At 48.8% G+C, this 25,470-nt stretch overlaps 1 protein-coding gene and 1 long non-coding RNA gene across 6 annotated transcripts in view; one reads left to right on the forward strand and one right to left on the reverse strand.

The window, feature by feature from the left end:
• Positions 1-15,996, forward strand: part of TBX4 (T-box transcription factor 4) — a 37,721-nt gene extending 21,725 nt beyond the window's left edge. For all 4 annotated transcript variants that reach the window (XM_038158262.1, XM_038158263.1, XM_038158261.1 and 1 more), the window contains 4 exons: positions 8,952-9,104; positions 11,567-11,655; positions 11,952-12,193; positions 13,424-15,996. In XM_038158262.1, coding sequence (XP_038014190.1) covers positions 8,952-9,104; positions 11,567-11,655; positions 11,952-12,193; positions 13,424-14,052 — 1,113 coding nt within the window. In that variant the 3' untranslated portion in view covers positions 14,053-15,996. The remainder of the gene's footprint in view (positions 1-8,951; positions 9,105-11,566; positions 11,656-11,951; positions 12,194-13,423) is intronic.
• A 151-nt stretch (positions 15,997-16,147) lies between these two features.
• LOC119709916 lies at positions 16,148-21,520 on the reverse strand. Of its 2 annotated transcripts, XR_005259450.1 has the most exons (4): positions 21,387-21,520; positions 17,239-18,880; positions 16,547-16,773; positions 16,148-16,462 (listed from the first exon to the last, which is right to left on the reverse strand). It is a non-coding gene; the product is annotated as an uncharacterized LOC119709916 (long non-coding RNA). The 2 variants fall into 2 exon arrangements; XR_005259449.1 differs by having other exon boundaries at positions 16,148-16,773.
• Between the last annotated feature and the right edge of the window lie 3,950 nt (positions 21,521-25,470).

Genomic DNA, 25,470 nt, shown 5'->3' on the forward strand with positions numbered 1-25,470 from the left:
CTCAGGCTGAGAACAGCTCTGCTGTTGCAGGGCCTGTCCCACGAAGGCATTACGTTAGGAATAATAACAGCTTCTCATTTCTAGGAATTTGTTCCCAGTGACTGCAAACACTTTCTTAAAGCTCCCTAAAAAAACAAATCAGAAAAGCCACAGGGTTTGTTTGCCTTCCCGTGCGCCAGCGGAGCTGCCTGCGTTTCCTTTTGTCTTTGATTTCCTCCAAACCTCAAAACCACGTGGAGTGAGGATTTCTGCAGCCTTGGCTGGGGCATTTTTGGGTGTGTGGGCAGCTGCCCAGGCAGAGCTGTGCTGGGTCACCCACCCTGGCACCCTTGGCCGCTGCAGTGTTCCCATCCCTACATGGGGTGCAGCTCCTCTGAGCCAGGGATCTCACTTGAAAGACAGGCAGCAGAAATTTCACACGATTCCATCAATAAATGAACCCATTTATCCATCCATGCCCTGACTGTGCACTGAAATAGCTGCTTGATATCAGGGATGAGCTGCCCCATGGAGATGATAAGAAGTGGAGGCACATTTGAGGCTTCAAGTAAGTAAGATAAACATCTTAATTAATAAACTGTGGAGTTGAAGCCTTTGCTGCAGTCCATGGAATTAGACTGGAGATTATTTACCCTGCTGGGGATGTGGGAAAGCCTCACTCTCTGCCACCCAGCCCCTTCTCTGCAGCCTCCCAAAGCTCACTCCTGCTCGCCCTGGCCCGTTATCTGTTGTGGTAAATTGTTACAGTCAGAGGCATGGGAGGCGTTTGTCACTGCAGACATGTAAAACCCAGCAGGTTTTATATCAGAACAAATTCAGGGCTCTGTAATCTGCCTCAAACCCCTGTGGCTGAGCAGGTTTTGTGGCAGGTAAGCCCGTGCCCAGCTCACACAGCACAGCCTGAAAACGTGGGCTGTATGTTTTGCTCCGGGGGGATTTTTCATCCATGAAAGGCTTCTTTCACACCAGGCTTAACAACTGAGGAACCTTCATGTTGGAAATGGATTAAGAAATCAGCAGCCACCGTAATGTTTAGCTACAGTGAGGTCTATCTGATCCCAAAGAAAGCACTGTAAGCCACCTATGCTTAGAGGGAAATCTGAATTTATGTATTTTCAAAGCATTACATGCAGAGATAATCAACCTGATAGAGCCTCTGATTTACGTGGGGCTGGTGAGGGATTCTGAGCACGAGGGATTCTGGCAGGGCTGGTGCTTTGCTCTCTGATGCCATGGGAGCAACAGGGCATTTGCAGAGGTGAAAATAGTCTTGTAAGTGCCAGCAAGAGTGGCACATCCCTTCCCAGTGTTTGCCTGCCTGGGAAATACCTGGCAGTGTTTTCCAGGGGGAAAATGGGAATGACTCCATCACTCCAGGTTATTTTGTGCTAATCTCAGCTGCAGAGGATGCACCAAAATCCCCTCTCTGTTGGAAAGGGGAGCAGAACACCTGTATTTCTTTACAAAGCTGATTCTGGGCAATGTGGGGAAATAGCAAGTGTGTGTCTGCACAGTGAGAAATCCTCAGGAAGGGAATTCCACTTTCTCCAGAGGTTTAAAGTACATAAACAGCGGGGTGGAAGGTGCCCTGGCAGGTGAGGGGTGCTCAGGGGGGTGTGAGGCTGCTGAAGGACCATGAGGGGGTGACTCAGTGCTGTAGTGAGGCTGCAGGGAGGGCACGGGGAGCCCTTTGGGTACTGGGGCTGGAGGGAGGGCATGGGGAGCCCTTTTTGGGACTGGGGCTGCAGGGAGGGCGTGGGGAGCCCTTTTGGGCACTGGCCAGAGGACTGACTGGCCACCGTGGTGGCCGCAGATGTGCTGGCAGCTCTGGAGCCCGGGATCCTTCTCCTGAGGACTGAGGAGTGGGGTCTGCAGTACCCAGGGGAGTCAAGGATGAGCTGGATGGCAGCTGGGAGAAAACATTCCAGCCTTCCCCCCGGCCTCCCTTCCCTGGTTTTGAGCACTGAGTCACGTCAGGGCAGCGCTGGAAAATGGGAGAGGAGTTTGAGCATCCCAGGAGGGGTTTGTGCTGTTGTTGTGCTGCTGTTGTCAGTGACTCCACTGCAATGAAACCTCTGAGCCAGAGGACTCAGCTCCTGCAGCCAGGCCAGCTTGGAAAGGGCAGGAGCATCACATCAGCGTTCTTGAGAGGTTCTGACTGGGACCAGATCGATTGGAAATGAAAAAAATGGGAATATAAAGAATATATGAGTCGATTCTAGAATATATAAAGGAATTCCTGCAGGGAAACAAACAAATTAGGAAAGGAGGCAAGTAATAAATGGAGATTAGAAGTGGAGGTTGTGACAAATAAAAGTAGATATTTAATTTAATCCCCCCCCAACACAGCATTGCTGAGCTTGGTTGTGTTACAAACTCTGTACCTACCTCACTCCTGGGCTGCTGGTGCTGCCTTTTAATTGCCATAATTACTTTATCTGCTTTTAAAGTAAAGCTTTTATTTTAGTTTCTGGGATGTAACCAGGTGAGGTTTAAAGCTGCAGGATATTACAGACAGCCTGTCACTCATGACAGCATTTGAAGTGATATTCCTGTTTTTCTTGACACAAATCTGCTGTTTACTGGCTTCACTCATTAATGCTGATGAGTTTGTTATTTCTCTTCAGATTTAATATTTGCACACTTGGTTTTATTTGATTATCACTGAAAGCCTTAATTTTCCCCCAAGTCCTGGGGTTTCCTTTTCATTTTTCTATTAATTAAATCAGCCTTTTTCTGCCTGTGCCCGTCAGACGCACTCAGGCACTTTTAATTAGCTCCACGTCCTACTAATCTTGCAAAACCCTAATTTTGATTCATAATTTTTTTTTATTTGTTTGCTTTATGACTTGTGGCCAAGCAGTTTCCTCTCTGGTGCTGGTGGGAGGTTTATGTGCTGCCTTGGAAGCAGCTTCCCCACCCCGGGCACTGGGATCACCAGGGAGAGGGAGGGACGGAGGGCTGGGGCCACGGAGCTCCTGGGGGAAATCCTGCCTGGGGAGCAGGACACAGCCTCACCCCTTTGTCCTGCTCAGAGAGTTTCCAGCTAAAAATTTCCTCTATTTTTATGTATAACATTTGGGGGGTTATAAATAAATAAATAAATAAAACATATATATATATATATATATATATATATATATTTGATATGATTTTTATATATATAAGGAATATATTTATGTATTTATATCTATATCTATATTTATAAGAATATATGTATGTAATCTCCCCCAATACCAAACTACCTTTTTTCCCAGTCCATTTAAACTTTGGAAAACCCCTTTTGTCCACCCCTAAATTTGCAGGCAATTTTTTCAGAGCATCACTAAGCCTTCTGCTGAAAGAACATCCATGAAAAGATTATTTTCCTTTCTTTTTTTTTTTTTTTTTTTTTTTTGGTACCCATTCATTTTAGGAAATGAGAGCAATAATGGCACCCAAATAAATTACCAAGTGAAGTTTTACATTGTTTGCTGGAAAATAAAAGAGCAGAGCTGTGTGCCCCTGGGAATGGTGTGTGTTCCACAGGGAGGATCCAGGGTTTCCATTTCAGTCCCGGGGAAGAAGTGGCCAGTGGGTTGGTGGTTGAAAAGAAGATTTCCTTGATTTCCTTCTCTCTGTTTAATGTTTTTGTTGTTACATCGCTGGTTTGTGGGGTCAAATGCAGCAGATTTTGGTAAAGTTTACCTGGAATCAGAGCCTGAAGTGGTCAGGTTTGGAGTGGAGCCAGCCTGGAGAAGGGCAGGGGAGGAGGTCACTGTCCAGGGGGCCAGGTGACAGCGTGGGGGTCACACAGGGGGTGTCCCACCTGGGGTCTGCCCAAAACCCTCCCGTGGCACAGCAGAGGTGGAATCACCCCAGAGCTGTGTCCCAGGGAATTCCAGCTGATGGGAGATGAAAAAGAACCGAGGGAGAACAAACCCAGAAACCCCAGCTTTGGCCTACTTGTAAGGAATTTTTCTCCGAGCTCATGTTGAACCTTTTCCCAGGATTTTCCAGCCTTTCTTTTATTCCCCTCTGTGCTGACTGCCAGGGCAAACGTGTGGATCTGGGAGGCTCCCCTGCGGCCCTGCAGGAGCAGCCTGGCTGCACTCAGGGCTGGGAAGAGCCTGCTCTGTCCCTGCCTTGGGGCAGAGAGAGGGGAATCCTCCCCCAAGGGAAATCTTCAGGATGGGATTCAGGGAATTGCAGAGCTGTTTTAGCTGCTGGAGAGGCTGTGGGCATAGCATGTTTTATTTGGTTGAACTGGGTGATCTCAGGGGTCTTTCCCACTGCAAATGTTGGTGTGATTTTCATGCTGGCTTTGGGGTGAGGTGTCCCAGGGTGGGTGCAGGGAGGAGAGGGATCTGTGATCCCAAATCCCCTGGACACATCCCGGGCAGCACAGCTGGGTCAGCTCCAGAGCTGATGGAGCATCTCCAAACCCTTCACTCTTAAAAAACCCTTCAGTCTGGGATGCTTTATACCACCAAATGCAATAAATATTAATTGAGATGATTCTGCAGAGCCTCCTTGATTAAAACACCGTTTTTTCCATGCAAAAAAAAAAGGGTTGTCAGGTTTTTGTGCTGGGCTGTCACGCTCCAGCTCCAAGTCCCAAAGTGGGACCAGGGCCAGCCTCACTCAAAGGCTTTTTCACTTTGAAAGAATAGAGGGAAGGAAGAAAGAAGCAGAAAATATATTAAAATGCAAGATTTTATATTAGTTATGTGATCCCCCGGGAGCAACCATAAAATTATGTGGCTTTTTTGTAGCCATTTACTATTCAATATAAAAAGGGGAGTTGCCATAGCAACCACTGCATCATCTGACATCCGATACCTTGGCAAAACAGGGAGCTCTTAAATCAACTCCCCAAATTTCATATGAGAGTAAATACATTTTACTGGCGATTTCAAGGCGAGTTTGCCTTGTGACGAGGAATGTGGCACCATTTCCCCAGCTCAGCTCGTGCTTTGGGTCCCATCCTGCAAACCCAGGCCCTGGGGCTGACATTACTCAGCAGCGTGAGAGATTAGAAGTTAGAGGAGTTTGTTTCCCTGAGTAAAATCAAATGAAAGGAGCAAATGACACCATTTCTTTAAACATTTCTTGCTGACTGGGGAACGCCAAAAAAATGAAGGAGTTGAGTTCTGTAACAGCTGAAGTTCCAGCTGCAAGTGTGTGAGCAGCACAAAGGAGGGAGACAGGGGGTGAAAATGAAAGTGAGAAGGATGTTTGTGTAAGCTCACACTGGACTTTGGGGTTGGCTGTCTCACAGTCTGCTCAGCACGTGTGACATTGAGGGGTAGCAGTGCCATCACCCTGGGGATGCTCTGGCTTCTCTGCCAGCATCAAGGCAGTGCCAGGGGCAGGGGGAGCAGCCAAGAGGTGCAAAAAATATCCAGGAGCTCTTTGGGTGTCACCTGGGACAGCCCAGGAGGGTCCCCACCACTGGGTCCCTGCCAACCTATCCCAAACCACCTACTTTTTGTACAAAAACAATTTAAAAATATGTGTGACAGTGTCTGACACTGAATTCATCTCCCCAGGAAAAAGGGAAGTGCAGGAAAATACAAAGTTATTGTTTTGGCATCACCTTTGAGGCCAAGGGCTCCTACATCACTGCTCCGTGCTCTGTCCCATCAATTAAAATACTTCTCATTTTTGACACAATTCTTGAAGCTAATCTTTCCACTGATGTTCGTCACTGGAGTGGAATTTACATTTGTTTTGTGTATTTTTAGCTTTCCAAAGCAGCCTTGAAAACTATTTAGCCCGAGTTGTTGGCATTTCACTTTGCACAGACTCGTTGTTTTGTGGCTAAAGGTTGGTTTTGGGGTTTGTAAGGATTTTGAATGCACAGGGATCACACCAAGCACAGGTGAGGAGGATTTGTGTGCAGGCACTGCCTCTGTGCTCAGGAGGCGTTCTCGTTCTCAAGTAAAATGCTGGTTTTATGCAGAGAGTGCTTGCTGACCCCAAAAAGATGTGGGAAATCCCCTCTGCAGCTGGTGGGGAGCCACACACTCAAATTCCAACAGGAATTACACTGGGACAGGTGAGCAAATATTCACTTGTTGTTCAAGGGACAGAAATGCCCAGACTTGTAAATGCAGTGGCAAAATTTGGCCATTTAGGGTTTTTTTCATGATGAAACTCCAGGCAGATCTGCAGCCACAATTGAAACATTGAGCCTCTGTCAGAAATCCTTTCCCGAGCTCTTCTGTCAGGCTCCAAGAAGTTCATTAGTTCATTTTGGACATTGTTTGAGCTCCTTGACTTTGAAGATGTTATTAAAAACGCATTTATCGTTTTAAAGGGGTCATTATAGCCCAGTGGATCCTTTGGAGGGAGAACACAGGCTATTCATGCAGGGTGTATCAAAACTTGGGCTCCTAATTTTCCCTTTGGAAAGCTCAGTTTCAAGTCGTTTTCTCCATCCTGAAGCTGAGTTGCTGTGGCTCTGGGGAAAAGTCACCGTGCTGGGCAGCATGGGACAGACAGAGAGGAGAGCTCAGCAATCCCCAGCTTTTGCTCCAGCCAGCCATTATTTATCAGCATGCCTCAGCTCTTAATTGCTGAAAATTGAAATGTCCCTTCTTTTATGACAGTCCTGTCCCTTGGGTGTTACTTTGTTTTATGAGTGGCTGATACATGAAAGCAGAGAAAAGGCTCCGGCCCAAAACCTGAGCCGACCCTCTCAGATCTACACCCTGCACATCAACAGCCACAAAGTGGTTCAGAGGCCTGATGCAAAGCTGATAAAATGCCAAAAATTCCTCATTCTCTCTCTTGGGGAGCAGGGAGGGTTGTCTGGAAAACGTCAACAGTAAAAATTGCATTTAAGTGGTGCAAAATGCAGCAGCTACCGTGGGCAGGGGGACCTGCAGCAGATGAGGGGGTTTGGAGAGCCCAGGCTCCATGCACTGCCTCCCATCCTGGCTGGAGCACCTGGAGCTGCTGCTCTGAGCTCTCCTGGCCATGGCAGTCATGGAGGAGAAAGGCTTTGTGAACACACAGAGCAGTCACAGGGCAAAAACCTTCTGCTTCTTGGTAATTCTCATTTCAAACTGGCTAAAACCATAATCAGTGTGAGCTGATGCTGCTGTGCTGCAGTGTGCACATCCCTCCATCCATCCATCCATCCATCCATCCATCCATCCATCCATCCATCCATCCATCCCTCCATCCCTCCATCCATCCATCCCTCCATCCATCCCTCCCTCCATCCATCCATCCATCCATCCATCCATCCATCCATCCATCCATCCCTCCATCCATCCATCCATCCATCCATCCATCCATCCCTCCATCCCTCCATCCATCCATCCCTCCATCCATCCCTCCATCCCTCCCTCCATCCATCCATCCATCCATCCATCCATCCATCCATCCATCCATCCATCCATCCCTCCATCCATCCATCCATCCATCCATCCATCCATCCATCCATCCATCCCTCCATCCATCCATCCATCCATCCCTCCATCCATCCATCCATCCATCCATCCATCCATCCATCCATCATCCATCCATCCCTCCATCCCTCCATCCATCCATCCATCCATCCATCCATCCATCCATCCATCATCCATCCATCCATCCATCATCCCTCCATCCATCCATCCATCCATCCATCCATCCATCCCTCCATCCATCCATCCATCATCCATCCATCCATCCCTCCATCCATCCATCCATCCATCCATCCATCCATCCATCCATCCATCCCTCCATCCATCATCCATCCATCATCCATCCATCCATCCCTCCCTCCATCCCTCCATCCATCCATCCATCCATCCATCCATCCATCCATCCATCCATCCATCCCTCCATCCCTCCATCCATCCATCCCTCCATCCATCCATTTATTTACCCCCACTGGAAGGCCCCACCCATCACAGTGTCCCCTCCTTGGCCCTGGCCCTGTCCCTGCCTGGGCTTTGGGCACCCCAGGGGTGACAGCCTGGCTGGAGTCCCTCTCCCCCAGGAGCAGCTGGGCTCAGAGAGCCCATCTGGGAGCAGAAGGAGGAGATTGAAAGGATTATGCTGAGAAAACAAGGCAGCAGTATTTCTTCTTTGCCAGTAAAAGGAATAAAGGCTTTTCTTAAAACCATCCCACTTCTTAAAAGAAATTCCATTTCTTGAAGCCATTTTCTTCTGCAGTGCCTGGGCACATCCCTGCTTTGTGGCATCAGAGCTGCAGTGGGATGAGCCTGGGCAGCCTCTCTCAGCCCAAAAAGCTCCACCAAAAAAAAACCCCTTTGCTGGAGCCAGGCTGTGATCCCTGCTGGACCTCAGCCCTTCCCCAGCCCCCCTGGCATCCTCCAGAAAAATCCCTTGGCTGGAGCTGGTCCTGCCTTTTTCACTGGCCAAGACTCGAGCAGGGGAGAGGTGCCTGGACCAGCCACCCACACTCAGCCACTCCACAAACAGCAGGAAAAACAAATCTGCTGCTTTGGAGTTTTTTGGTTTTGTTTTGTTTTGTTTTTTTACCAGCAGATAAAAGAAAAATAGCTTTCTAGCTTTTTTCCCCCCTGTGGTTTCTGTGTTGTTTTTTTTTTCCCTCTGCTAAACTGTGTATTTTTCAGCTCAGTAAAGCATTTATTAGGAATCTTTACAGGCCAGGCTGCTGGTGAATTATATATTGTACAGCTTCGGCGTGAGCTGGGGAAAAAAAAAATATGACATTTTTTCCACCCAGACTGATTCTGTCCAATAGCAATGGAAAATGAGGGTTTACCAGGAAAGCTTTAAGTTCAGCTCTGCTTGCCAGAGCTGCAGATACCTTTTGTGCCTTGGTCCATGTGCATTTCTAGAATGTAAATCTTCCTTTCTACCTCACAAGCGAAGCTAAAGCTGAGCTCTGCCGGGCTTTGGGTCCTGCTGCAAAGTGCCCAGCAGCCACGGCTTGACTCTTTTATCTTTTGAGTGGATTTCTCACTTTGGCATCAATTGTTTTGCAGATCATCCTTAACTCAATGCACAAATACCAGCCCCGGCTGCACATCGTGAAGGCGGACGAGAACAACGCCTTCGGCTCCAAGAACACGGCTTTCTGCACCCACGTCTTCCCCGAGACCTCCTTCATCTCTGTCACCTCCTACCAGAACCACAAGGTAGGCAGCTTTTGGGGCTCCAAATGCTTTCTTTCTGGCCAGGAGCTTGGTGAGAGGATCTTCCTGTTCTGCTGCTTTAAAAGACAAGTTTCCATCCTGGCTTTGAGCAGAGGGATGAGCCGGGATGCAGCTCCGGAGGAGCAGGGATGCTGCTGGTAACAATATTTTGGCAAAGCCTGGGCTCCCCTGCCTGGCTGTGCTCACGGAGCCGGGATGTCATTCAAACAGCAAAGCACGGGGAATAATGACCAGTAAAGCTTGCTCATAAATCTGCAGTGAGCAGTAATTACAGAATGTGTGTTTAGTGAGACAGATGAGGAATGTAACCGTAAAAACGGAACTGGGAGCTGCCTCTGCGCTTTGCCCGTGGGGCAGGAGGGGGCTGGGCTCTGGGGAGGGGGCCTGGGGGGTACAGGGGTCAGTTCTGTGCTCTGGCTGGGTGTCGGGGGCAGCTGCGTGCTGAGGGGCTGCTTTGTGGTGTCAGGGTGGTGTTACCTGTGCAGGGGGCAGAGTTCTGCCTGAGGGCTGGATCCCAGCACGACTGATGGCAGTGGGACAGTAAATTGTCACCTCCCTGTGTCACCTCAGCAGGGCAGGGACAGGGGAGGATGACAGCAGGGGATGGAAAGGCTTCAGATTCTATCCCTGCCTTTGCACAAGCTCCTGCTCCTGGGCATTTTCCTAATAGTAAAGTCCAGTTGATGTATGAGGAATAATTAATAATTTAATTGGAATTTTTAAAGGGCATCAAGATTCATAACTAAAGCTGCAGAGCGAGGTAGCACTGCCAGAGCCCTCCTGTCACCCTGAGTGTGAAATCTGCCATGTGTAACTGTACCAGTTCCTTTCCTACACATTCATAGGAAAATCCTGCAGGAACAGGAACAAGTGTGAAATTCTTCCTCCCCAATAACCTGACCAGAGCTTTTCCTCCCAAGCAGGACGCCTGTGTGCCCTTTGAAGCATGCAGTCCTTGCAGAAATGCTGCAATTAGTGAGCTAGTTAAGAGAGCAGAAGCATGGATGTGGTATGGTCAGCCAGGGTGGGGGAAAGTGCCCATTAGGACACTGAAGGTAGAAAACTTGCAGCTGTTGATGTAAAATGACCGATTGCCCAAACATGGTTAACCAGAAAGACTCAAAGGAGCTTATATTTAATACATATTTAAAATGTCTGCTGTCAATGGTGCCTTTCATCCCTAAAGTTCCCAGAGTGCTCCATAAACTGCACACTTGCACCGTCACTGCTGTCCAGCTGGGCTGGGGGGGCAGCACAGGGTGGACCTGATTTGGGGAAAATGTCCCAGAGGAGCCCAAATCTTCAGTGAAGATCCTGTGAGGAGCCTCTGTGGTCTGCAGGCTGGGGGAATGGACACTGCCCTGAGCAGGGGACACAGGGACCTGCAGAAGGTGACAGCAGGCAGAAGGTCTCACCAGGACCTCAGTGTGGTCTAGAGAAAATCTCAGCCTCAGAGGAATACCTGAGTGGTTTTATTTATTCTCTTAAGCATCAACAATTAAAAACCTGGTCTGGGTTTCTTTCAGAAGAAACAAACTGCTGAACTGTATTTAGCTCAGAAATCTCCTGCTAGCAAGAAGTGTGGCTGCAAATAATTGTATTCCTAAAGCAAAAAATTATGAAGTTGAGGACAGAGGTTACCCCTGGGCACAGGTCAGTGAGGAAGGTGTGTGCTCACCCCACATCCCCTCCTGGGCTGGATGAGGCCAGGGGAAGGTGACGAGGAGGGACTGAAGCCCTGATCCTGCTCACGTCAGAGGAAAACCACGATCGCTAAATAACAAAATGAAATTAAGATGTACAAACCTGCTGTCAGGCTGTGGCTTTGGAAGGGTCCTACTCTTCTTGTGGTTCATCAGCTGCTTGAGCTTCCCTGGAAGAGTTTGAGCCCTGGAGGCTGCTTAAATTCACATGTCACCACCTTCCCCTCCAGCACTGATAGTGGCCAGCTGTGCTCTCAGGAGTTTTTTGGGAAGGGATATTTTTCAACATTGCTAAAAGTGCATTTGTCAGTAACAGCAACGCTCTGCAAAACCACCCCAAAGCAGAACTGGCTGCTCTCCTCGGCATTAAAATGGGATGAGAGCAGGGAGAGGGGCTGTGCAGGGATGAACAGTGTTTGAGTTGGGATTTTCACAGTTAAAATGCCTGAAGGGTGGCCATAAAGGTGTGTTAACTCGGTATGGGAATCAGGGAGAGCCACACCGTGACAAGCAGGGCTCTCTAACATGGGAGCATAGGAAACCTTTAAAATCAGACAAATAAATTCTCTCTATCAGGAGTCCAGAAAAAGAACACAGGGCCCAGAATAAGAGCCAGACCCTGCATTTCACAGGGGTCACCAGGACTGGGCCCTCGAGACCCACCAGCTCAGCCCTGCTGCTGCTGCACTTTCGGTCTGATTTGCTTTCAAACACTTTATTCTTGGTTTTGCTCTTTTCAAGATAACCCAGCTGAAAATTGAGAACAACCCCTTTGCCAAGGGCTTCCGGGGCAGCGACGACAGCGACCTGCGCGTGGCACGGCTCCAAAGGTACCCCCTTCCTCCCTCCTCTTCCTCCTCACGGGCTGCAGCTCTCGGCAGAAGCAGCTGGAAGGTGCCTGAGTGCTCTGATATCCCCAGAAGCCCTTCCTGACACACTCAGTGCTGCCAGCCCTCGCCCACACCCCGAGCAGTGCGGTGAGTTCATCGTCTGAAGCAAAGCGTGGTGAAGTCACTGGCTGGAGATGCTCTGGGGGAGCCAAAGCAATATTTCCTCACTCTGCTGATGAAATTCTGATGATGCTGATCGCTGCCTAACCGGCCTTAATTTTTCTCACCTCTTTTAGCAAAGAATATCCAGTAATTTCCAAAAGCATCATGAGGCAGAGGTTGGTGTCCAGTCACGGCCAGCTGTCAGCAAAGCCAGATGTGAACCCACTGCACGGGAATCACCAGAGCCTCCAGCATTATCAGTATGAGAATGGTGCTCACATGCAGTTTGCAGCTTCGGATACTCAAGATCTGCCACTCAACACCTTCACAGCACAGAGAGATTCAGGGCTCTTCTACCATTGTCTAAAAAGAAGAGGTAACTCGAGTTCACTGCCAAAAAAAATATTACAGAAAATAAACCTGAGACCGTGAGTTTGGTTTGGATTGGTCTCTTGGGCCTTGATCTTCAAAAATACTGCTGTGATTGGAGTGTTTTGGAGGTCAGGAGGCATTTGCTGCTGTTGGGAACAATTTTTAGTGGGTTTGTCCCATAGAAGGTAAATTCAGACTCTGAGACAGAGCTGAAACAATTAATTAGAATGTGTAATTGAAACGGCACAGAGCTTCAGTGGAAAATTATCCATTGTTAGGATCAGCTGAATTCAAAATTGTTTGCAGGAGGCCATTAGCATGACCAAAATTCTACACTTTCCAAGGCAAAGCCATGAGCAATTCCCTCAGTGTCTGCAGACCACTGGGACTGTGGGAGCTTGGTATGAGCAGCCCTTTCCTCTCATCCAGTAATTCTCAAATTTAAGTGAGCTGTGACTGCATTCTCTTCCTTTTAGTCCAGCATCAGATGAGATCATGGCATGTTTTAAGTTAAATGGAAAAATTTTGCACAGAAGAAAAAAATCCTTCTATTTGCATGTCTCACTGCCTGCTAATTTATTTAAGCTGGGAGAATCCTCTGATCATGGCTAAATGAAGAATCTAACAGCACCAGTAATGAGGGCTGCAAGGCAAATGTGTAATTTTAGCAGATGTTTAATGTGCAGATGAATTCACTAATTCATCCAGAGAATATTCCTAATCCATAACAGAAAGCTGCTGGGGAACAGGGCCATGGTCCTCACGGGAGAAGAGGGGCTGTGCAAAGCTGAGGAAGGGCTGCTCGCTGGGAAAGGGCTCCTTTATCTGGAAATATTTCTGCAGCTTTTGACGTGAATATCTGGGCAATGTAGAGTCATTTTTGCAGTGACAGGAAGGCGGGCTGCGATAAGACCCTTTAAGAGACTCCTTGAGTTTGTCAGGAGGAACCGTGCAGGAGTGGCAGCGCCCTCCTTATCTGGATGAACGTGGAGTAATCCCTGATGTGAGAAGAGTCCCTCACTTAAGCTGACAAATGTCACCGGAGCGCTTTGAGGTCGGGGAGGATTAGCCTGACATTTGCAGCACAATGTCTTTTTGATGTTGTACATTGTTTTCCCAAACTAAGACGCTTTAACTGGATTAAGCTGAGAAAGGGCACCGGTTCAGCGAAATAACCGCGGCCTCCGAGGGCGCTCCCGGCAGAGCCGCTCCTGAACGTGAATTTCTCTTGCAGAAAGCGCTCGGCACCTGGACCTGCCCTGCAAACGCTCCTACCTGGACGCCTCGTCCTCGGTGGGGGACGATCACTATTTCCGCTCGCCGCCGCCCTACGAGCAGCAGATGCTGAGCCCGTCCTACTGCGGCGAGGTGGCCCCCAGGGAGGCCTGCATGTACTCTGGCTCCGGCGCCGACATCGCCGCCGTCTCGGCCGTCGACGATTTACCGCCGCCGCCGCCGCCGCTGAGCTGCAACATGTGGACTTCAGTCGCACCTTACACCGGCTACAGCGTGCAGACCATGGAGACTGTCCCCTACCAGCCCTTCCCGCCCCACTTCCCCGCCGCCCCCATGATGCCGCGGCTCCCGGCCATGGCGGGCCAGGGCTCGCAGCCGCCGGGGAACGGCCCCTTCAGCGTGTACAACCAGCTGGGCCCGGCGCCGGGCCGGGAGCGCGGCCCCGCCTCGTCCTTCCCCCGGGAGAGGGTGCACCCGCACCCGGCCGTGTGCGAGAGGAAAGCGCCCTCCCCGCACCTGAACGCGGCCAACGAGTTCCTGTACTCGCAGGGCTTCTCGCTGTCCCGGGAGTCGTCGCTGCAGTACCATTCAGGGATGGGCACGGTGGAGAACTGGACCGACGGGTGACCCCCGGGCCCGGCGAGGCCGCGGCGACCTTACCGCTCCGGGACGGTCGAGTCGGTGTCGATACCTGTGGGTAACTTGCACTTCGCTGAGACACATGTGCGTTTCCAGAGGGATTTGTGTGCGTGAAGAGCTCGTATCTTCGGGCGCACGCAGAGTCCCGTCTCCTGTCTCAGTGGGCTGGATTCCTCAGGCTCTTAGTGACTCCCAAATAAATTCGTTCTCGTGTCTTCGTCCAGTAGAAAGCATCTTCATGGCTAACGAGTGACGTAGCTAGTCATGTCCTTTTGCTTGTAACGTTAAACATCCGTGAGCAAGTTTTGGCTATTTGGGAAAAGTACGAGCTTCACTTTTACGGTCCTTGGCTCACGAAGCCACAGCCTCCCAAGCCTCCAAGGAAAAAGCCGTTCGATGGGTTGCACAGCTCGAGGACTGCCGTGGCAGCGCTTCTTCAGCCCTGTGGCTCCGGAGGGATTCCCCGTTCCCCTGGAAGCGAGGGAGCGGCGGCAGCGCGGGGCCGGGGAGCGCGGCCGCCCCGGGAGCTGCGGGGCCGCGCCGCGGGCAGGGGGAGAAGGCGCCGGGGCACAAATGTCTCCGCTCCCCCCGCTCCCACATCGAAGCGAAGAAGTGAAGAGTTAAGTCCGAGGCCGAACAGCGAATCAATTGCAGCGTTAGGAACAGACCCAGTGTCTTCAGACTCCCATCCCTTGACTGAACCACATTTGCTTATTGCAATATATTTATGAAGTTTAAGCTTAAAAGTCGCTAATACTTTCCAGAACCAATTTCTGTATTTGCTGGTCCTTGATTCTTTCGTATTCAGCTGAACCGTGCCTTTTGTGCTATGTTCTTTTCTTTTGCAGCCAGCTCAGAGTTGCCTTCAGCCTAGAGGAGGCCTAGAGGAATATTTTCCTGACGATGGGCTGAGGAGGGCAGAGCTCCCCTGACCCGTCAGGCTGTACAGATATTTACACAGCAGGTAAAATCTGTACCCAGTGCATTCCCGGCTGCCTTTGCTCGCTGCGCAAGGCCCGGGGCTGAGTCCTGGCTGTGCCCTCTGGCTCCCCGCGGGGGATCCATCACAGGCTGGATTTGACCATCTTGGGGTCCTTTCCCCCCTCGGTGGCTCTGGCAGGAGGCTGACGCTGAGGGAAGCACAGGAATTCCCTCTGGGACAGAGCTCTGCCCTCGCCCCCAGAGCTCCTGTCCCACGGCAGGGTCTGTCCTGCTGAGCTCCCGGGCTGTGCCACCAAGGCACGGTGACACAGAGGTGACACCGGAGCTTGGTTCCACTGAAGAGCACAAGATTCAAGCTTTAGTCATTGCACAGGGGGTTTTTATTTCATTGTTTCCCAAACGGGCCAAGGCAAAAAGCTGAAATGCAGGTTTGGAGGGGGAGGTGCTTCTGTGCTTTGGTGAATCCATCCCAGGAGGAGCCCGCTGGACTGGGGGCTGTGGCACAGCCCCGAGGTCACATTTCAACCAGGACAGTCCCCTGCACCCACTCAGCAGAATTCCTGCGTGACTGGTGGGGATTTTGTAACCAGATTTTGGAAATCACTACCATTTTTGCATGCTGAATAGCTATTTATATACATATATATTTTATATATATATATATATATAAAATTATATATATCACAAATGCAGGCCACGTGTCCAATTCAGCTTTGCTTTTAACAAATGAAATACTTAATAAAAAATGAATGTTGATGTTGCAAAGGGTTTTTTTTTTTTTTTTTGGAAAGACATCTATTTAAATTTTTTTTTATTACACACCTTTGATGTAAAAACTAAGAATTGGTTAGACAAAAAAACCATATATACTACAGATAAATCTTTATTAGAAACCACGTTAGATACAGGTGGTATGGAATTTTTAAATGTTTGTTACATAGCATGGACATTTTATTTTACATATCAGAACATAAAGTCATTTTACTGCTACAAGCTGTCTCTGGGTGCGTTTCAATAATTAGTATAAAAATGTTCCATGGTGAATGAAGATGCCTCATCTCCCTTCTGTCTCCTGCTGCCTCCCACTCCCCAGGGTGCCCACCTGGCCCTTTTTTCACCATCTCAAAGCTCCACCAGCAGGTTTTAGGCCCGTGGGTTTATTTGGGGTTTATTTGGGGTTTATTTGGGATTTTCAGGTGTCTCTGTGTTTTAGGGGTCCCGTGTGTTGATCTGAGCTCTGAGTTGACAGCAGCCTCTGATCCCAGAGCCCAGAGCAGTGAGTGCCAGCCCCGGGCAGAGGAGGGAGGGAGGGCTGGGGCTGTCCCTGCCCAGCATTTCCGTGCTCAGTTCATTCCTCACGGTGACACTGCAGTGACACCGAGCTGACAAACGGAGCCCAGGAGTGAGTGGGGTCAGCAGCCCAGGCTGCAGAGGGGAATCTGCCTGGATCTTCTGCCTGTTGGACAGAGGTGACCCACACAGTAACAATGTCATTTTGGATGGATACTCACTGCTGCTGTTTTGACCATTTTTCACGCACCTTCTGCTCGTCCATGCAGTATTTATTGATTCAAGGCAGTTTAAAAAGTAATTCCTGGAAGAATCCTCCCTGAAGCTTTCAGTCAATGCAGGGAGTGAGAGAAATCTTGACCGTGGAATTGCTGCAGCTTTCACCTGGCAGCCCTTGCACAGGGCAGGGCCCAGGGCTCAGCCTCTGGAGCTGAGGGAGTGCCCTGGGAGCCCCTGTGCCAAATAATGAGCTTTTCCCTGGAAAAACAGCACAGGGCATTTAGGAGTGCAGGTCCTGATTGGGAAAGGCTGAGTTAGCATAAAAATGTGCAAAATTTGGATAGATGCTAATCTGGTCATCTGGGTTCCTTTTATAGTCACTGGAGAGAGATCAGACAGTCAGATTAAATGGGATGAATCATTCTCCAGTGACAATCTTTTTCCACTCTGAGGAATCCAGTTCAGCCACTTAGAGCAGATTTCCCATTTCCAAATGGCTAAAAAAGTCCTATTAGTGGGATCTCCCTCCGTGGGGCTTTGACAAAAACATTGAGACATCACTGAATTACTCACATTAAAAATCCCACTCAAGATGAGCACAGGCAAAAAAAAACCAACAAAAAACAAAAAACCCAAAACCAAACCTGGTGGTATTAATTTATGGGATGGAGACAGGTTGTTCTTTTTTAGTTCCCTTGATGTTTTCATTGCAAGGTTTCTAACCTGGCTGTGTGTCCAGTGAGGCACCCAGGTTCCATTTTTCCATTTGATTTCTCCTGCTTTTCCCACCTGGAAAGGCTTGGCAGGTGCAGATGGAGATCCTGGTAGAGCAAGATCCTTCCTGGGGATGAAGCAGAGCGCAGCAACCCTGAGTGTCCTGGAGGATTTGCTCTGTTTGTTTTTCAAATCAGAAACATTAAACTGGGCACATCACGAACAAAAAATCCCAACAACCTGCACAGCTTTAAAAGAGATCAAGCGTGCTTACTGCGTCCCAGTTTGATTTACTGCACTTTAAACAGCTTTTAATTCTCAAGAATGTGGAGCTTCATGTGTGTGGAGGCTTTTCCAGCCCCAGAGTTGCAGCCGGGAATGGCAATCCAAGCTCAGGGAAACCAGGCCCATTTCAAATCAGATTAAAGCAAAAATTAGCAAGTGAGAAAAACCTGAATACACACGAGGGCCGTTTGCCATTGATGTGCTCTAATCTGTGCTAAAAGGCCCAGGGAATTTTTTAATTCTGTTTTTTCTTGAAGGTAGATGTCCAAATTTAATCTTGGCCCAGGCAGGCTCAGCTCCACCGAGCCCAGCAGCTCTGGGTGCCAGACTGAGCTTGGACTTCCCTCGAAATAGAACAAATATTTGTATCAGCTTGCTGAGAATGTGAGTAAGAGGAATATCTGCCAGAATTTAAACAAGCTAAACTTCAGTCCTGCCAAAAGCCCCGCCATGCAATTTGGCATCACTGGCAGCTCACAGGCTCAAGAGGGGCCTAAGTCTGGAAGAGCTGGGGTGTTTTTGGCAAACATGAATTTATTTTTCTCTCTCTCTACATTTTGGAAAATTTGTGCCTCTCTGTATTAATTTATGATGTCATTAAATAATTCTTTTTGCAGCTTGTATAGAAAGAATGTTTCTTTTGAAGATGAGAATTCCCCTGAGGATGGTTATAGTGAAAAATTCCAGCCAGAGAGAAAAAAACCCTCCTCTCTCCTTGGCCACTCATGTTTCTGCAGCAGTGCTTAAACAGCAGAAATATCGTCGATATTTTAATTTAAGGACTGCCCCAAGGAGGTGCCATGCACTGACTGTGACAAGAGGCAGCTGAAATTCAGTGTGACTGGAGGGGTTTTATTGCTGTGATAGCAGGCTGGAAGAGAAATACCAGCCTGTGACCTGCTGGTAGAAAACATCACATTTTGAGCTGATTTGCTCTTTGCAAAGAGCAGGATCAAGATTAAAAATTAAAGAAAAGAAATCTTTTACAAGCAATGCACAAAGCCTTGTCCAACTTGAACCTTATTTAAAGTGCAAACCCTGCCGTGAGAGAAATGCCTGAAAACACCGGGCTGTGGTGGTTCCATCCCTGGGCAGGACAGCCCAGCCCTGTCCTACTCAAACCAGAATTAAACTCCAAGCTGCCCTGGGCTGCTCAGCCTCACTGGGCGATGCCAGGGGAAGGTTTGTGCCCCGTGCCGGGTGTCCAAGCCCCCAGTCCTGCCAGGGAGATCCTGTCCCTGGCCGTGGCCAGCAAATGCTCCTGTCTGAGCACTCTGGGAATGCCAGCTCAGGTGTCCCAGAGGATTTGCAGCAGCAGGGATGGAAAATGGCCCTCCTGAGCCCAGCCCACCCTTGGAACCAGGTCCTGAGAGAAGGAAATAAAACGGAGATTAATTAGTGTGAAGAACTAGTAACACCAACTCAATTAAAATCAGGATAATTGCAGGTTTTATTAATTAGAAACTCATTTAATAAAAGAAAAGGAAACCCCACTGGAATGAAGAGAGGAGGAATAGCTACAACAGGTCAAAAGGCTCTTGTTCCACTGAAGAATACTGATGGGGAAGAGGTTTGAAAGATTATTTGGCAAGTGCCAACATTTTTCATCTGGCTTTTTTGTTATAGTAATTCTCCTTAGTTCTCAGCAAACACACATTTTTGGCTTTGAAGCACACATTGCTGCAGTTTTGAGGAACATTTTCACTGGGGCTGTGTTTACAAACTGGTGGAAATTTGAATTTTTAATAGAAAAAGGAGGCGGAGTGTCAGCACTGGCTGCTTGGGCAGCAGCAGCTTCAACAGTCCTGAAAGGCAAAATGTGACAAATGGAGTTTCTAGCTGGGAGGCTCCCTCTGATAACAGCCTCTGGGCCAGGTTTGTGTGCTCGTGTCAGCCCTGGAGCAGGGAGGGACATCCCTGAGCATTCCCAGAGAACAACATGTACTGAGAAAATTCCTTCCCTGGGGCAGGGCCTGCTCAGCTCTCACACTCAACCCCGCTTGGTGTTTTCATGCCAACACCCCAAGGCTCTGCCTATTTCTGTGGAAGTCAATAGGAAAAGTTTTGTGGAGTTCAGGGCAGCAGGACCAGCCCTTGAATCTCCCCTCAGCAGGGCAGCCTCGGCAGCTCAGGAACGAGCCACGAGGATCTGGGTCTGATGGGTGACACAGCCCCACTGGAAACTGCAGCCTGCTCCTGCCCAGGGTGTCTGAGCAGCTACTGAGAGGAGAACAAAAGCCTGAATAATCTGATATTTAAATGATTCATTTTATGTTTTAGTATTTAATACTTAGTATTTAGTATAATAAATATAATAAATATAAACATATACTTAAAATAATTGTATTTATAAATATAATAATTCACATTTAAATATTATATTTATAACTAGACATATAAGAATATTTATATAAATATAATAGTTAGTATTTAATATCAGCTGTGAATCTAACACATGGAAGGATAGCTGGACATGGAACAGAATGATGCCCAAAGCATTGATTATCCCCTCCAAAGCCAAGAGCTCGTTTCAGCCTGAAGCTTTGGAGCAGATTGCCCTGGCCATGAGGAATCCATCACAGGACATCCTGGAGAGGTGATGAACTCGCCAGAGTGATGGGAACCAGTCTGAGTGCAGGGCTGGAGGCACAGGGGACAGGGCAGGGATGGCACTGGGACAGGGAACCCTTTCCATTTACAGCAAAAAATCAAAGTATATTTATTATATTTCTTATATTTATTATATTTATTAGCCACAGTGCCTCACCTGATCAGACACCTTTTGGTGAGGACTTGCTCTGAGCCTTTCTCATGAGAACACAGGTGATGAAAGTAAAAGGATTTCATCCAAATAAAAATTCTGCTGGAAATGAGTCTGTTCTCCCTCCTCACCTTCCTGATGACACGGGCAGTTCAAAGCTTGCAGGGATCCCCCACTCCCCACCCTTCCCTTCCCACCATTCATCATCCTGAAGGCAAGGAGACAGCTGAGGAGCAGGAAAAGCTTGCCCTGGGCTTTCTGTCCAGGATCACAGGGCAGGGCTGGATTCACACCCTGCACCAGGACTGGGCTCTGCCGGCAGCCCTGCCTTTCCCTGCCAGGTGAGCAGGGGGGTTTGAGCTCTGCCTGCAGCTCTGCCCTTCCCCAGCAGTGCCAGGTGAGCAGGGGGGGTTTGAGCTCTGCCTTTCCCTGCCAGGTGAGCAGGGGGCTTTGAGCTCTGCCTGCAGCTCTGCCCTTTCCCTGCCAGGTGAGCAGGGGGGGTTTGAGCTCTGCCCTTTCCCTGCCAGGTGAGCAGGGGGGTTTGAGCTCTGCCCTTTCCCTGCCAGGTGAGCAGGGGGGCTTTGAGCTCTGCCCTTTCCCTGCCAGGTGAGCAGGGGGGTTTGAGCTCTGCCCTTTCCCAGCAGTGCCAGGTGAGCAGGGGGGTTTGAGCTCTGCCTTTCCCTGCCTGGTGAGCAGGGGGGTTTGAGCTCTGCCCAAGCCCCGGGGCTCAGAGGGGCTGCAGGCTTTGCCTGGCAGGCAGACATTGTCCTCTCAGACATCCAGGACACCAGCACCGCGCAGGGAGGGCTGGAACGCCGACACCCCCGGGGATCTCTGCCCACCCTCCCTGCAGTGACACAGAAATGTGGGAGCAGCAGAGGCTTCAGTGCAGAGTGTGGAGCCTGAACCAGCCCAGAGCTGGGAGAATTCGGGGCAGGAAGAGCTGGGGGAGCAGAGCAGGAGCTGCCTGAGCTCAGTGCCTGCTGCACACGCAGCCCCTCTCCTCCTGCCAAAGCCTGGGCTCAGCAGACAGAGGAGTCTCTCCCAAGATCTCATTTAGACCAACTACAGCTGAAAATCAGCAGAAGTGAAGCTGAACCCCCACACTTACCTGAATTCCTCCTGGCTGGGAGAAAGAAAACAGCTTCCACTGCAGGCTACGGACTCCAGGAAATTCAGGATTTACAGATGCTCCTACCCCAGCAATGACCCAGCCCCTAGTGAATGACTTGTTTCGTGCATAACACAGAAACAGAATCCCCTCACCTCTGGGAAGGAGCTAATTAGATTGTCCCCAAATCAGTTTTCATCCTATTAACAGCAAAAGAAGGGGAAGCAGGAGGTCAGTGACCAGGAATTAAATCCGGGGTAAACATAAGCTGGAAAACTTCAAGGAGAAAAAGGGGGAAAAATAAAAATAAAATAATTAAATAGAAATGCTCTTTTCTTGCCAAGGAGCAAAAGCAACAGGCAAAGGAGTTGCAGTGTTGGATGAGTTAGGATCAGTAAGATGGAGAGGTTGATTTTGTTCTGATCACTTCTTTTTGCTGCTTCTCTTCTCCTCATCCAGAAAGAGCTGTGGATAACACAGCCATGCTTCTCACAGCTCCAAAACCAGATCTCTGAAAATGTACAAAAAAGGAGAAAAGTGACTTTTATCCTATCTAAGACAGACTAAACATCCCCCTGCTCCTGGGGTCTCTTAGTGCTCCTTTGGTTAAGTTTGAATTTTCCAGGTACAGGGGCCAGTCCTGATCATCACGTTGATGTTAATTTAAAAATCCTATTAATTCCCCAAGGACAGGATCTTCTCCTTCCACGGGCACTGTGTGACCCTTCCTGACAGTCTAACATGGTACCAATCCCTTCCTTGGCTCCACCACCACACTCAGAGGTTTGCTTGGAAATGCTTTGTTCCTTTTTGTTGTTTCTCACTGTGGGTTGGGATCCTGTGTGGGGCAGTGTTCCTTGGATGGCTTTTCCACAGCTGAGCTCCTCTTTTTCCTTTCCACAGATACTGCACTGCACCATTCCAATGAATCATGCTTTCTTCTAATAAAATATTATTTGAGTCTGATGCCAAAGGCCAGATTTCCATAAAAGAGATTCAGAATGAGTAATAAGTACAACAAAAAGGATTTTTATTCCTCTGTGTTTCCCTCCCCGCTCTCATTTTTGGGGCTCAGAGACTCCTCGGAAGACCAGTGGCATTGGAACTGATATTTTATATCTCCAGTTTTGTTGAAGAGCTGCTTTTTCTGCTGCTCCAGGTATCGAGGTGTTTGCACCCCCTCACACTCCTGGGCAGGGCCATCAAGAGCCAGTTTAGTTCTTGGTCCAACAGAAATCTCTGATTCCTCTGCCCTTTCTCACCCCAGTTCCTACAGCCAGGGGCCAGAGGCAGCTGCTGAGGCCCAGGACAGAGAACCCCAGGGGAAAAGACTTTTACCCCGAGGGAAATCTCCTGCTTATCCCTCCCAGCCTCCCACCTCCCCTTCTGGCAAGGTGAGGAGCCAAGAGGAAAGTGTTGGAGCCAAAATAGGGACATTTGCAAGGCAGAGCCCGGCCGAGGCAGGCTCCTGCAGCAGGGATGGAGCCTGGAAGGAGGGATTCGGTCCCTGCCTGGGGGGAAGCACTGCCCAAACTGCAGCAGGGATGGAGCCTGGAAGGAGGGATTCGGTCCCTGCCTGGGGGGAAGCACTGCCCAAACTGCAGCAGGGATGGAGCCTGGAAGGAGGGATTCGGTCCCTGCCTGGGGGGAAGCACTGCCCAAACTGCAGCAGGGATGGAGCCTGGAAGGAGGGATTCGGTCCCTGCCTGGGGGGAAGCACTGCCCAAACTGCCAGGGGCAGAGAGCACAGCAAACTCCAGCTTGGAAATGCACCCACACTTAACTACAGGGATCCACAGAGGAGTTGCTGGGTAGGAGCTGCTTAAGCACAGCTCCTCTGCCCTCTGGGGCTCCTCTGCTTTGGGTGTTGGTTGCTAAACTGGAAATCCTCAGCTCTCCAAGGTATCAGCAGTGCCTTTCATGTGCTGGGACCGTGCCCTGAGCAGGGAACGACTGGGAATTGCCAGTGTAAAGTGATAGTAAAGGCTGTCCTCACTCCTGTTTAATAGGGTACATTCCTTTTTGTAATATTGCTGAAAGTCCCTCAAATATAAGTGAAATAAAAACTGTTCTTTTACTTACTGCTAATAACAGCCAGTCGTGCTGTCCTTGGGAGCCACGTATAAAAACAGTCAAGAAATATTTTCAAATGGTAAAATACTGCACTATAAATGAGACTTCTGGAGATGTTACCTAAATTAGCCTCGTTCGAATGCCTTTGTGATATTTAATCATAATCATAAAAGTCAGAGTGCTTTTGCCTTTCCATCAGAAACCAGCCTTATATGTTTTGCTAGTCCCAGCTCCACACTGGCTGGGTGTCGTGGTGTATAATTTCATAGACACAAAGACACTTCACTACCATAGCTCTCATTATTAAACAATATATTTTAATTGTCACCACCTTTCTCATATAGGCATGGGCCAAATCTGCCCTTATTGGCTTCAACTGAGCTCCACAAGGGATGAATTTGGCTCAATATATATAAAAATACAGCAAGTCGAGTAATAAAAAGAAATGTTTGGGTTTCTTTTTTTATAGCAGCTGGGTTTTTTTGGTTGTTTTTTTTTTTTTTTGCCATCTGAACACACATGCCTGGCCAGTAAAATCCCCTGATAAAGGACTGAAGTGTTTAAGACTTCATATGCAGAATAGCCCATGGTGTTTAATTACAATAGCAAAGATGCCATGCCATAAAAGACTTTCTTACCTGGAGAAGGGATCCATGCTCTCCAGTGAAGCTTAATTACCCAGGACATGCTGAGTTTCCCCCTCTGGCAATAACCTCTCACACCAATAACTCCACTGGTTCTTTTGACATCTGAATAGTTGAATATTGTTAATTTTTGCTCTAATTTCCTTATTTGGGTTACAGCTTTCCAGTGGTTTGCTTCTGATCAAAGTATTGAGCATTAGAGGAGCTGAATTCCTGGGACATTCCTCTTCCTTTCTTCCACTTGTCCCTTGGAATGTGGCTCTCTCAGCCTGCTCTGGCACTCCTGCTCCCCATCTCCTTCCCAGCATACTTGGCTCCAGATGGAGATTTATGCATTTCCCCTCCTGGGATCCTTTCCTGCTCCACCAGCAAAGGTTTCAGCCTCATCCCAGGCCCAGAAGATGCAAATTTCTGCAGAATGAATTTACTTTAGACTTTAAAGGAAAAGCTTTACCTGGCTGCCAAGCTCTCCCCATCATTGCTTTCACAGCTCTCACACAAACATAGGGCACAGCACGGTAAAAATCCCCATGCAGCTGATATTATTGTGGGGAGACTGAATCTTTGTTATTTATTGAGTTATATCAGATTTACAGCTCACATCGCTGCTGAACTTTTATTGGTTCATAAAGAGAAGATTCCGTTTTTACCTGGAAAATGCTGCTTTTTGTGAGGAGGGAGGAAAGCTCTCCCTTGGAAAGCACTGGGATCTCAGGCCATGATTTAGAACCATCACCTGCACGATCCTCCTCATCCTCACTCCTGCATGCTCAGCTTTTGATGGAGCCAATTTCCTGAGTGCATGTGAGAGCCTGTGGCTGCAGCCTGGAACAATCCTACCTCAGTGCTTCCCTTCTGTTGTTGATCCTTTAATTTCCTCCAGCCCACTCCTGCAGGGGACTCGCAGTTTTATGCTGCTCCTTTGGACTAATCATTTACAACTGCCTTGGAAAAAAAACCCAACCAAATCCCTTCTCTGTGCTACTGCTCCGTGCAGGGTCACTAATTGGGATGTGCTTGCAGCCAAAAGGCAGCACAGGATTAGCAGCCATTCACAGCGACCTGAAAATTCTGCCCAAAGCTTTCTAACCAGAGCAGTTCTGTAGAATTTTACTCCAAAAAATGAGGGTTGCGATCCATAAAATTCCTCTGCAGTGCAGATTTTCACACTTGGAAAAGCCAGGCCAGCAGAAAGTCAGATAAAACTGATCCATGGATGAAAGCCCAGAATGGCTGGGAGTGTGACACACAGGGCTCTTATCCCGGGCACAGGTCTGGGTGTGCAAAATACAAATTTGAAAAGTATCTGCAACTGCAGACCTGGAAGAAAGGCACAGGCTGGATTGGAAGTTTTATACCATGTGCCT

Source organism: Motacilla alba, chromosome 19 (assembly GCF_015832195.1).
Source record: "Motacilla alba alba isolate MOTALB_02 chromosome 19, Motacilla_alba_V1.0_pri, whole genome shotgun sequence".
NCBI classification, from domain to species: domain Eukaryota; kingdom Metazoa; phylum Chordata; class Aves; order Passeriformes; family Motacillidae; genus Motacilla; species Motacilla alba.